Source organism: Emydura macquarii, unplaced genomic scaffold (genome assembly GCF_026122565.2).
Source record: "Emydura macquarii macquarii isolate MOO-44397 ecotype Brisbane River unplaced genomic scaffold, CSIRO-AGI_Emac_v2 contig_2897, whole genome shotgun sequence".
In the NCBI taxonomy this organism is placed as follows: domain Eukaryota; kingdom Metazoa; phylum Chordata; order Testudines; family Chelidae; genus Emydura; species Emydura macquarii.
The window spans coordinates 5,749,440-5,762,709 of record NW_027133034.1 but is presented as its reverse complement, the minus strand read 5'-3'; the positions used below and the strand labels follow the sequence as shown (position 1 = coordinate 5,762,709).

The following is a 13,270-nucleotide window of genomic DNA, read 5'->3' as shown; positions in this document are numbered from 1 at the left end:
TGGTTATATGGGGTGGGAGTGGAGCAGACAGAATGGCAATACTACAGTTATAAACTTCTGATTAAAAGGTCAAATAGAGCGCTGTGGAGTGAAGGTAAGCTCTGTAACACAGTTGGCTGTTGGTGTTCTCAAACAAAACAACAACAAAATGTAATCATGCGTGATCAGGGAAGCTGTGCTGGAAGCATGCTAGCAACAGCTGGGCTGAAATAGCAGTTCTTAGCATAGCTTCAAATGAAATGTTAATTAGGGTTAAGAGTATTAAACTGGGTGCACATGAACATTAATTTTGCTGTCTTTTTGTGTTTCCAGTAACTTCAGAAGCACATATGTTAATAGCATACTTTGTCCTTGAAAGATGCACTGTGCACAGATTGGCAGCAATTTGGCTTGTCCTTCCTTGTCTCTGTAGCTCAAAGGAGACTTGAAGCAGCAGTGGGTAGTACCATGGGCACATGAGGGCCAAGTTTGAAGGGAACTTATGTACAATATTGTTTGGATTGCAACTAAATCTCACTAGAGATTCAAGGTCCAGCGAAACGCCCAATGAATTAATTTCCCTTTGGGTAAAGTAAGCATTTTCAACTAGTCAGTGTTCTATTCTGTCACTCCATCCCGGTTGGAAAGGAAGATGGTTAATAAGCTTATTTCATATCACCATTAAGCAGAGAACTCGAGTATGCTTTGTGATAGGAGAGTCTAACTTGCCTTGAAATGTGATGTTTTTCTATAAAACCTTCATAAAATCCATCCTACACTCTGTAAAGATGGCAATAAATTAGTAATTGTGAATGTGGCATTAATCCACACCCAACCACTGCCAGCTCTGGCAGTGAGTCTGTGAGATACTCAAAGAAGATATGAAATAAAAAGACAACCAACTGCTGGCACTACATGAAGGTGCAACATTCGCTGCTGACTGGAAAGCCCGCCTTTTAAATACTTGGAGCACTTTCTGCAGCATTCACTCCCTTGTAAGCATTTCACATAGCAGAAATGAAACTTCACTTCCTTATTAGGAAAAAAATATCATTGTGGCGATCCAGTGACAAACTCTTTCTAGTATCTTGCTAACTACAGTACATGTGTAACTGAGTATGGGACTGATTCCGCTACCTTTACCCACACAGAGTAGCACAATCATAAGCAATCACATTGACTTCAATGTACTCAGGATGAGAGGTTCAGAAACTGGTCCTATAAAAATAATGGGTCTGACTCAAACCCATGTAAGAGGCTCAAATTGCTGTGCTCTAGGTGCCCTGGACTTAACCAAAATATTCCAGGACATGGGTGGGTCCAAGTCCTGCTCTGTTGGCCAGTGCAGAGATGGGGAATAGAGATGCAGTTACATTGACATATAATGTTTGTTGTTGATGGCAGCATATGCACCAAATAGCTGGACATGACCCCAAAAAGCAGACCCTCGTGGCACATTAACAAGGCTCGGGTGCTGGCAAACTGCTATTTGCTGTTACGATGGTGTCTGTGTTAGAAGATGAAAGGAAGCCCTTCCCACATCAATATCCCCCAGTATTCTTGGTTGGTGGTAAACTGAACTGGTCAAAACCCAGGAAAACAATTTTGTGAAAAACTTTGGAACTTCAAAGGTGTTTTTCTTTTGCAGGGTTAAGAACAGATACATTTTCTGTTGTTTCTCTGTGGGTTTTTTTTTGACAGTTTTTGTTACAATACATTGTTCCCCAAAGAGAGGGATCTTGCAAAACATTACAGAAGAAAAGAGAACTCTCCAGTGTCAACACTGTGTAAGTAGACTGGATCAAAAACAAGGTGTATTATTGATGAATGCGCTGTGGATGCAGGCTCATTTCCACATCCCCTTACAATCACTTTTCCCACTTACCAGGCAGTCTTTGTTGCTCAGGAAAATAAAAATGGTTTATTTTTGAAGTGGTAGAGTAGAGCGAGACGATGGGTCAAGCTTGTAATCCCGTTACAAAAAATAAATACATCTTTCATTTTTAAAAATGGTGCCTTTGCGTAATGGGCTGTTGACTAGTTAATAAATAGTTGAAATTCTGCCTACTCTTCTGGGACATGTTGGTTGCGCTGTGAAAATTTTTCTGGATCACAATTAGATAGGCCTCATTGTCTCCCAGGCCCCAGTTCAGAAAAGCACTTAAGCATATTCTTAATCCTTACTGAGGTCAATGGGGCCTCTTTGAACAGGGATGGAGACAAGTAAATGTTTTGTCATAGTTATGAAATGGCTTAGGTAAAGTATTATTGTTAAAAACCTTTGTTGCCACTTTTTGAATTGTGATTATAAATAAAGGCAGAAATGTTCTTTAGCAGGCAGAAAATGGGTAAACTTCTCAATGTTACAAAGTGTTTGAACTTCAGTGAAACGGTTTATCTGTATCTATCATCCATTCATGATCAGCACTGGATGTCAAATGTTGAACATGGATTATCATATGAATAGGGTTCGGCTAGAATGCTGTCAAAGCTCCTCTAAAGCTCTGTAATAGCAATGCTTATAAAACACTGGACTCCATTACTAGACACATCAACAAAAGATGACTGGCTGATGCTCTGACTTCATGCTACCAAGCATTGCATTCAGGAGTAATATTTAGTTCAGCAGTTGCCTGTCTGAGAAGCTGTGCAGCGGAATGTTTAAAGATACTCATTCTGGAAAAAGCTGGTAGGCCAAAATTATCACACATATACTATCACTCTTTGCAGGCTATCCACCCAAAGAGGAGAATATGTTCAGAATGCAACATAACCTAACTGGTGAAATATCCAGCAACAGTGTCAACAATAAAAAGTTGAAAATGGAAGCAGAGTGCAGAAATCCTTCATGCAATAACAAGTTAATATATCAATTGATTTTCTTTGGGCCAGATTGTGGTCTGTCTTGCATCTCGTGCAAGAGAGCGGAGGGGAATATGGCACACACATTCTTCCTTGTGCCATTCTGCCACTTCCTGTGCAGCGTCACTATGTACCTCCCTGGCACACGTGGACAGGAAGCGGCAAGAGAGGGCAAAGAGTGGGTGGAGTGTTGAGTCCATCTCCCTAGTGTGCTTATAAAGTAATTAATCCAGGGTGTTGGGGTGTGTATGCTGCAACAAGCTGAAGTTCACTCTCTCCCAGGAGTATCTGGAAGAGTCGGAAGGACACTGATTGATGATCTAGCTCTTTATTTGTAAGTGATTTTACAGCTAACAAAATGTACTGGATTAAAAACCATTTCAGAACATGCATTGCTTGGACAGCTGAAGTGCAGGCTTTCTCAGACTGCTCCAGTTTAATCTGAAGACACTACCTCTGTGGAGAAAAGGGTAATTCAGTCTCCAAGCCCATTCAGTTTTTGATCTCTCAGCTGAGATGGCTGACAAGGATATCAATTGATATCAATAAAGGCACAAGCCTGCATGGTTGGAATGCTGTGCCCATGTGGAGGCCTGTTGACTTCAGTGAGGCTCCGCGGGGGCACAGGTGCCTGCGAACAAGTCATTTATAGGAACAGGGCCTAATGTGGTGCTTTGCGGTACTGACACCTGTGCATTGGGAAATAACGGAGACCAGCAATGCACTGCACAATGGAGACCTCTGGCTGTCTCCCTGGAAATGTGAAAGCCTCCATAATCTATTCCTAACCATCTGAGCCATTAAGTAGGTATAGATCTGGGTTTTAATCCTAAAAATTAAAGAAATTGGGCTGATAATGACTGTTATGGATTAGAAGAAATTGAAGCTCTCCTGCATCAGGATTCAGCTACGGTTGTGCTTCTACAGTGCAAAAAGTAATCTGCATCAAAAACAGGTGTTTCTGCCATGATAAATACCACTGCTTTAAAATTCAATACATGCATTAAAAACAAAAAAACCCCACATTGTCGCACTGACTTATACTTGATATCAAACAGCTTTTTAACATAAAACTATTTTCCCCCTTCAAGCGAGATACTTTACAAATTGATTAGCAACATGTTTTACCAGACCAAAGGAACAGGAACTTAGGTTAATTTAATAGAAAAAATAAAATATGGAATAACATTGATTTTGGCCAGTATCAATTACAACAGTACTACTCTATTTTACAAATAACAACTGAACATTTTACACATGTACAGTATTTTTCAGTAAAAATGAATTTGGATTTAACAATGTGTCAGTATTTTAAAAAGAAAACAAAGATATTAATTTCTTCTCTATAATAGTGTTAGAGACATTTGTAAGTATCCAAACAAATTCTTTACAATCCATTACATAATTATATCTCAATTATGAATATATATATATATATATTTATATAATATATAATATTAACTTAAACTTTGAAAGCATTATGTTCTAGTTAATAATGTTATTAGAGTAAGGAGGACGTAACAGACTAGTAGTTAAACTAGCACAAATAAAATTGCCTTAACTTTGAATGTTTAGCAGGAAATTTAATGAGCACCAAAGGAGCTTCACAGGTCCTTTACTATCATACAGAACGGGTTGTCTGCTGTAAGAATTCAGCTGCTCTCTGGGAAAAAGAACATATTGTTTCTACTGGCACTGGTGCTTTCGTTTGTAAAATTCAGGGACAGATTTCATAATTGAAAAAGGGGAGTCTAGAAGTTCTATTTCTACCATTTATATTTTTACAGAAATGCAATTCATTTTCCATTTGTGTGTCACTGATAGTCTCACACAGGTTATTTTTGTACAGAAGGAAGACTTGTTTTAGTCAAACCAATATCTTTCCAATTTAATGTATTACTTTTTATTAAATTAATGGGTGTCAAGCAATATGCTACTAGGAACATATAAAAATATGTTGACTGGGAATGACATGTATCTAGAAAAGGAAACACAGAGGCCCGATTCCTCTCTCACTTAAACTGGCTTCACTGAGGTTAATCCCAATTTACACCACTGTTGAGTAAGAGCAGTTTCATGCCACAGAATGACAAAAGGGATATTATTACACAAAACCCAAACTGGATATACAGCATCCTTTGATGTACATTTATTGATCTCCTCCAAGAGTTAAATTTGACCCAGTGTATCATTTTCAGTTATAGGGCCCAGTCCTGTAAACACTTACTGAAATCTATGCATTAATACTGTAACTAGTAGGACATGTTTGCAGGATCAGACCCCATGTTTCCTAAAATTACAAGGTAAGATAATACAACTACTACTTAAATGTTACCTATGTGCTCCAGACATGAGTTTAAAAAATACTTTCATTCATGAAAAGTAAGAGGACCAGGCTCTTTCAGAATATGTTCACAAAAGGAAGAATGCCCTTATCAAAACTCAGGTGTTATGTACCTCTTATATTTTATTCCAAATAGATTTGACTATTTAAAAAAAGAAATTAAAATCCCAGAATAGCTGTTTAACTGTCTAATGACCAGATTCATATAACTAGGGTGGAGGGTGGGAATCAAAATGTATATACATACTGTGTGATGCCAAAAAGCAGCACACAGCATAGGAAACAAGTAAGAAAGGTGTGGAATTGATCACTTTTTATTTTTAATACTGATACAAAGGATGCAGAACATAGTCCCACATATAAAGATGTTTCTGATTCACTCAGGAACTGGTTTCCTTAAATTCCCCCTGACTATTAATATATAAGCACAAAAAAAGACTGATGCAAGTATTTTGTTTTTGTTTTTGTTTTGTTTTAATCCATGTAAACTTGTGTCCTATTCTTGAAACACTCTTTAAACATCTTGAAGGGGAAACAAGCAGGAAAAAAAAGGAAGTAAAAGGACCATCAAAACAGGGATAATCCTAAGGTTGACAGGAAATCAAATCATTACTTTAACGTTAATTTTGGCATCAAATGCTTTGGTCACACAATACTGACTGTGATCCTGGATGCTTAGCTTTAAACACCCAGTTAGGAAAGGTAGGCTTGTTGTAGTTTTTTCCATTAAAGTTCCAACAAACAGTTCACCATCTCCTCTGACAAAGAGGAGAGAGAGAGAGAAAGAGGTGGTTTGCAATTTTTTTTTTTTTTTTAATAATAATACGGATTAATCTATAAGTCTACAGGAGCAAGAGGACTCTGGGAAGTGCCAGTTCACCCTTTGTGCGTACATGTTCTGCAACAAAGTTGCTGAAGTACTTTCCTTTGACACAGATTGTTCTTTTTCACTAGCATACAGAATCCTCCCTCGGCCCAAGATTCTTCCGTTGCTTCCAGAGGTCAGCGATAGAGGGAGGGGGGAAGTTGAAGATTTGAAGAGCATGATGTACAATGGAGGAAGGTTTAATTGGTCAGACAGGCAGATTTGATGGAAGAGACCATTCAGGAGCAGGTAATAAGTGGGAAATGTGGTCCATCAAAAGGAATTTCAGTCCACAATTTTTTTTTTTCAAGAAGAAATATTGTGTGGTCCGACAGGGAGTGATTGGTATCCATTTGTGAAAGGGGAGAAAAAAAAAAAGATTAGAAAAAGAATAATTAGAAAACAGTGATAAATACAGTGAAGGATTTTTTTCTGAGTTATTATGAATCAAAAGGATATAACAGTCATAACACAGAAAGAGAATAAAACATTCTAACCAGAAATTCACATTTTGTACGTCTGACAAGCAACCAATGCTTCTTGATCTCCAGCCAGTAACATATGATCTTCCATCTTTGAAAATTATAAGTAACATTATTACAGATCCTCCCAGGCTACTGTAATACAAATGGATTCCATTTGCATGAGCACCTTCAACGCCTGATGACTTCAATGGGAGTGGAGGGTGCTCAGTACCTCCTTGGACTTCTGAGCTTCTTGCAGGATTGAGCCATATGCCAGTAAAAAGTGCAATTAATGTTATTTCCGTGCATGAAGGTCTTGTGCCATTTTGATTTTGTATCCACAGACACTACTCTTATTTGTACAAGTGGGCAGAGAAAAGCACTTGCATTATTTTTCACAAAAAGGATGAAGGTATGAAATAGTCGTGGAAAGTGAGTGTGTGTTATAATCATGTTCATGGAGAAGTGTATTTCTACTGCAAATTTAGTTTGCCTGACCTCTTTTTTTCAGGCCAACATCAATAACAATCCATGTAAAGTACAAGGAACAAAATTCTGCACTGTGATACCTATCTGTGCGAACTTATTGAGGTTGCACAGGTATAAATGATGACAGATTTTTAAGACCTAAAAAGTACTGCAATCCTGCTATTGCAACAGATTACTGATATGTATGAGGATACCGTGAGTACACAACTTTTAATTTTCCCTAGGTTTATCTGACTTGAAAGTGTAACCTGACTAATGTGATCTATAAATGTCCAAATCAGCACTATGGACCCAATACTGCTTCTACTGAATCAATGGTTAAATGCTTATTTGACTTAAATGGGAGCTAGATGGGTCCCAGAATCATCATGATATATCTGCTTTGCCAGATATTTGTTCCACTGTTGGTAACACTAAGCTTCTCTTCCAAAATGATTTCACTTGTTGAATTGGCCTATACCTGCAATCACCTTAGGTAGTAAAAATCTTCAAGAAAAGGACCCTATCTCTTTAACTATACACACAATTTGATGCTTTAAATTATATTGTAACTAATTAAGCCAATAATATACAGTCAGAGCAATGATGTATCAAATGCAACAAAGAGTTTAGAGAATGATGAAATCTCCATTATGAAGATGGTACAATATTTTCAAAATGGTCTCTATTTTCTTCTGGCTACTCACTCACATCATTCAGTTAAGGTTATTGAGAGTTAACACCACATTAGTCATCAACATCTTTACAGTTTAGAAAGATGAATCAGACACAGATGAATCTTTCAGTTGAGAGTACATTAAGATATTCACATGAAAAACCCTTCTAAAGAAATGCCCATTACAAAACGGATGAGGTGCAAATAATGGGCTAAAATTCAAACAAAGAATGGAGTCTGTGAAACAAAAATAGTTCATATTATGTATTTGCCCAACTTATAAATATATGAAAATATAATGAAATAACATTCATTTAGGAGATCAAAAACATTTCAAGAAGCCAAACCAACACAAACTGTGGATAATACTAACTTACTAACTTTGATGCCAACAAAAGGAATATTATTTGAGAAAAATAATAATACTCACCATCCTTACAGACTGTTCCAATTACACAGACACCTGTTTCTAAGACATAGCCATTTGGACAAGTTGTACAGTTTTTGTCTCCTTGACCACTGCATTCCAAGCAGCTGGCATCACATCTTTAAAAAAAAAAAAAAAGCCAGAAGTTATCTTAATTGCCATGAAGCAACAACAAAAATTTCCATCACACTGTGTCAAATTCTACTCTTGAAGATCATTTGCATTCTTTTATTTAAGGATAACAGCTTGATTCTGAAATTGAAACGAAGTACAACAGATAGAAGTAACCAGCCAAATTTATAAAAGATATTATGCATCCATAAACCGGACACACACAGGGAGACAAGCACAGAAAAGCAAAGCATGTCATAGAAGATTAAAGGAGTAATATGTATTTTCTGTGGAAAGTTGTAACACAAGGTGATTTCCATTGCTGCTCCTAGTCAGAGAGTTAGTCCAAAGTCAAAAAATAAGAGCTTCAGGAAGGCCTGAATTGTATTTTACAAAGAACTGCAAAAAACTGTCTCTTTTCAATAAACCTCAGCAGAAGGTTACCAAGCTTTGTTCATCAAATACATGTCTACATGTTGGTACCTACATGTTAGTTGCTCTTAGTTTGATATTATATTTCTGCTCCGTAGCTGGTGTTGTATAGCTGAGGAATTGAATGGTCCATATGAATGGCAATTTACCTCTTAGATGGCTAGTATTGCTTCTAAAATGGGGAAGAACAGCCCCTCTGCTACATCTGTTAACTATTTACCTATATTTTTATGGCTGTAATTTCAAATTTCCAAATAAATTTTGATTTAAATAAGCAGAAGACACACATATGTGCACTGAAGCATATTTTAAAAGGCCTTCTATATAAATTATAATCACATTAAAAATTCTTGTCTTTTTCCCATAGTTTGCTTAGCATACTGTGTACTTTCTTATTCTTAACAGTCAGTAATGTTTTCTACAATATCAGAACATTCTATCATTTAATCAGACGTACACAGTAGTAAATGTATGGTAGCAAATATTATAAACTTGCTTTAAAAAACCCATAAAATATAATACAGCCTCTGAAAAGTGTATCTTACTTTTTGCAGGTTTTGTATCCATTTTCAAGAGAGTGATCAAGGTAATAACCAACATTACAGGTCTGTACACATCTCCCATCCTCCATAAAATAACTTTCTGTGCAGTTTATGCAAGCATCTGGTCCTGAGCCTTAAGAACCAAGAGAAAAATACTCTGTAACACATTGACACATTCCCAGTATAGTCTGAATACCAGACAGCATCTCTAACTTAATAAAATATGATCTGCTAATCAAAGATTATTGGACAGATATATTCTCATTGCTTTATACCTTTGCCTACATGTACTGTAAACTATATCAGCTGGCAACAAAAGATATATATATAATGTTAATTCTGGTATATTTTTTTCTGAGAAAAAAATGGTTATTTCTACAGCTAGGAATTACAAGCAAAGATAGCTAGTGAGTGTGTGTGTACTTTTCAGCAAAAAGTTTATTTTTATAAAGTCAACAGGAAGAAGCCTACTTTATTCATAGATCTATGAAAGAATCCTCAAGGCTTAACTTTTCATTTACAAGCCAGTTGTCATGCTGTACTTGGAAATGTGATGTAATATTGCACAGGAGACAAAATGATTAACTGAAATCAAATGTCAGTGAGATACCTGAACAAGTTGCACAGGAACGGTGACACGATTCACATTCCCTGCCATTGTGATATTTTCCCTCTTCGCAGCGGACAGCACATCTGGATCCATGTAAGCTAATGCAAAAATATAAATTAGACTGTTTAATACTGACCAGCTAGCAGCAAGGTAAAGAGGGAAGACAATGATCAGACTCCAAAACCTAAAGTATTCTGCAGTGTAGGTCTTTTTTTTTAAATTGTTATTATTATTTCAGTTGAACTCTTATTATCTCACTATATACTTATGCAGCTTCTTTCACGTCAAGTTCTTTACAAATTTAAATATAACAATCATTTCACACGATTCAAATGTAATTTCTCTGGTGGAATGTAACAACTGTTTAACAACTTGTAGTAAACAGTACATAGTAGTACAGGACAGGAAATGAAGAATGCCAAATCTAAGGGAAAGTGTAAAGAAAATCCAAGTATGCAGAATGTAATTACCCAAATGGAATTTGGTCTGGGGTCAGTACTGCTACACTTAACAAAATAGGCAAAGGGATTTGTTACCAAGACCTTATCCTTTGCCTGAAAGACATCAAGCCCAATGGTGTCTGCTAATACCATGTTAAAGTACTAACAAACACTAAGTGAATGTGAAGAGTGCCACTTCCTGCAATATGGGGATTTTCCTTTGAAATCTCCCATCCAAGCATCAGCTTTGTGTAGCTTGGGAAATTTGAAGTAGTATGTCTGCTGGCAGTGTTGAGTGATAGTATGAAATAGTGAGTAAATGAGGAAAAAGCAGTACTATAAGGAGTCACATTCCCACGCCTCCTTGTAAGCACTCATTAGAGCAACACAAACGACTGTTCTGGGCACATTATAAGGTACGACGTTTCTGATATTTTTGCTCGATTTGGCAGAATCTAAACTTTCAGTTAACTAAATTAAATTTCTAAAACCATTTTGCGTTTTATTAGCACCTTCTGGCCATGGATCTCAAAGCCCTTTTCAAAGATGGGCATTATTCCTATTTTGCAGCTGGAATTCAATGGCCACAATATCTCCACGCCTCTGAAAATTAAGCCAGTTTTTTAAGTCTTCAACTTTATGTGCTCAAGTCTGAAAACGTTTGCCTAAGTGACTGTTCTAAACAAGTGTCTGGAAGAGTCAGGAATAGAACCCAGATGTCTGGAGTCTCCATTTTGCTTTAGCACCCACATAGACTGTGTTCCTCCAGAACGTAACTCGTGCAGTTCTACTTTGTTAACCTAGGGCACATCTACAGTTCCCCGCAGTTTGGACTAAGGAGGAGCAATAGGAGTGCTCACCAAAGTGCTGCGCTGTAACTCACCCATGTGCATGCTGCAGGCATGAATGGCAATGTCCTGCGTCTGCACGTGAACTGGGATCTTTCTGTTCATGCCCGCAGCATCCACACAGAGCAGTTACAGCCTAGCACTATGGTGTGCAATGCTATTTACTCTCCCTTAGTCTGAACTGCTGGACAGTGTGACACGCCCCTAGTCTTGAAGAAAGTTGTCTCCAGCCAAACAGTATTTGCAAACCACTTCTCTGCATCATCCCATTCACATCAATGAAATATTCGGTTCAAAGTGTAGTTGGAACTATATAGTTTAACTTCCCTACCACGATAAGGACCGATACCTTGAGGTGCCAAGAGCGTTGAAATTAAAGGGAGCTTGAAGACATTTAGCTCTTTGCAAGATTAAATTAATAATCACCTGAACAAAAACCCTTGATCCAAATTAATTTTTGGAGGGCATGAAATCTGGACTTGAATCCACAGTTCCAGGTTTAATTTGAGTTTTAGTCTTTCAAATGGCTATCCTAAGAACAAATGGACAACTGTAGTCCAGGTACTCTTTAAAAATATTCTCTTGAGATTTCTTCCTTCTTTATTTCAGGATGGGCTTTATTTGGTCCTTCTGAAGAGGGTCTTTCCTGTCACATTGTCTAAGATAAAGTGAGACTAGCATTCTCTTGGCCCTTTCATTCTTGGATTTTTACCACTTGGTTCCTTTTTTCCATGGCACTATAAGCCGCTGTACGTATTTCCTGGCAGGGGTGCATTGTGAGTACAATAAGCCTTATGTTTTATGCTCCAGGAAACCTGTCAGATACTCTCTCCTACAAATCTCTAACCTTGGTTCTTCCACTGGGGTGCCTGATACAGCTATGAGAAGTCCCCACACTGCTGCTTTGCTAAACTGACGTCTGCCTGAGTTTGTATCATTTTAAAGGGACTGACACCTTAGCAACTTGAGGAGGTATAAGTGTGACTATTAAAATTAGTCAAAAACATAAATGGCAAAACTTCAGAAAATTTCCTAAAATCATCATCAAGATTTTCACATTTCCTCCACAACTATTCACAGGCCTGGAATAAGAAGATGTAGTTATATGAATTAATAATACTATACACTTACATAGCACTTTCCATTAGAAGATCTTAACATGCTCTACAGCCATGGATTTACCAGTAGCCTCTCAACACTCCTGTGCGGGAAATAAATATCCCCATTTTACAGAGGGCTTAAATGTACCAGGGCCTTGACTTGATCTGATGCCTTCATTCCTTCATATCAAACCTTTTATTTAAGGAGGGTCATTTTTTTCTGAGTGCTAAAAAACAGCCATAAGTGCAGAGACTGGACTAATGACCTCTCGAGGTCCCTTCCAGTCCTACGATTCTATAATTCTTCATCACAGGAGGCATAACAATGCAGGTGGTTGAAAAATCTAAATGCATCGTGTGTATACAGAGAGTGAGAAGTGCCTTTATCATGTGAAAAATAAATTAGGCACAGACATTAAAAGAAACTAACTATGATGGTCAGCTTTCACTATCTCAAAGACTGTAATCTATTCTGCAACAAGGTACATGTTTAATACTAAAACAATCAAGGATCATCCTTAGCCTCAGATACAGATTTTGACTTCAAAATTTTTGTGGCATAAACCCAGAATAGAATCCCTTATAAATTCTAAAGGGATTTTTGACCCTCTCCACTTGGATCAAAAGGTCACTCATTCACACAGAAGTTGAAATGTGTGCTGCTGCTGCTGCTTTATGGATTTTACCTATCAGTTTCAGGAATGATTTCCGTCCCCCTACCAAGAAAAAAAGATCCACTACTGTTTAATACATTGGCACACCATATCATAATGGAATTGAGCCTGAAGTACTTAAGATTAGTGAATGATTGGCTGTATGAAGAGACACAATAAAGATAAGGAAATAGTTTTTAACTATCACAGGAATGAATCAGAAGGATTAATACAATTCACCAGTTCCACTTCTAAAATAATCCTTGACTGCCACACTGTAGGTCAAAAAAGTGAAGAACACCACTTTTCCATGGCTACACATTTCATTTTAACTGCAGTTAAACATTTTTTAAAATCCATTGTTATCCAAGATGGCTTATGATGGCACAAGAACGTATTATATTATAACATGAACAGCAATAGGACACATAAATGGAGGCCCAGTCAAG

At 37.3% G+C, this 13,270-nt stretch overlaps 1 protein-coding gene across 3 annotated transcripts in view; it reads right to left on the bottom strand.

Moving 5' to 3' along the window:
* The window catches only part of PCSK5 (proprotein convertase subtilisin/kexin type 5), a 287,773-nt gene that overhangs the window by 61,470 nt on the left and 213,033 nt on the right, over positions 1 to 13,270 (bottom strand). For 2 of the 3 annotated variants that reach the window (XM_067569064.1, XM_067569065.1), the window contains exons 18-20: positions 9,781 to 9,878; positions 9,174 to 9,303; positions 8,089 to 8,204 (exon numbers count right to left, since the gene is read on the bottom strand). In XM_067569064.1, the coding sequence (XP_067425165.1) occupies positions 8,089 to 8,204; positions 9,174 to 9,303; positions 9,781 to 9,878 (344 nt within the window). Of the gene's footprint in view, positions 1 to 3,988; positions 6,178 to 8,088; positions 8,205 to 9,173; positions 9,304 to 9,780; positions 9,879 to 13,270 lie in introns of those variants that run through there. The other variant, XM_067569066.1, reaches the window with a different exon arrangement.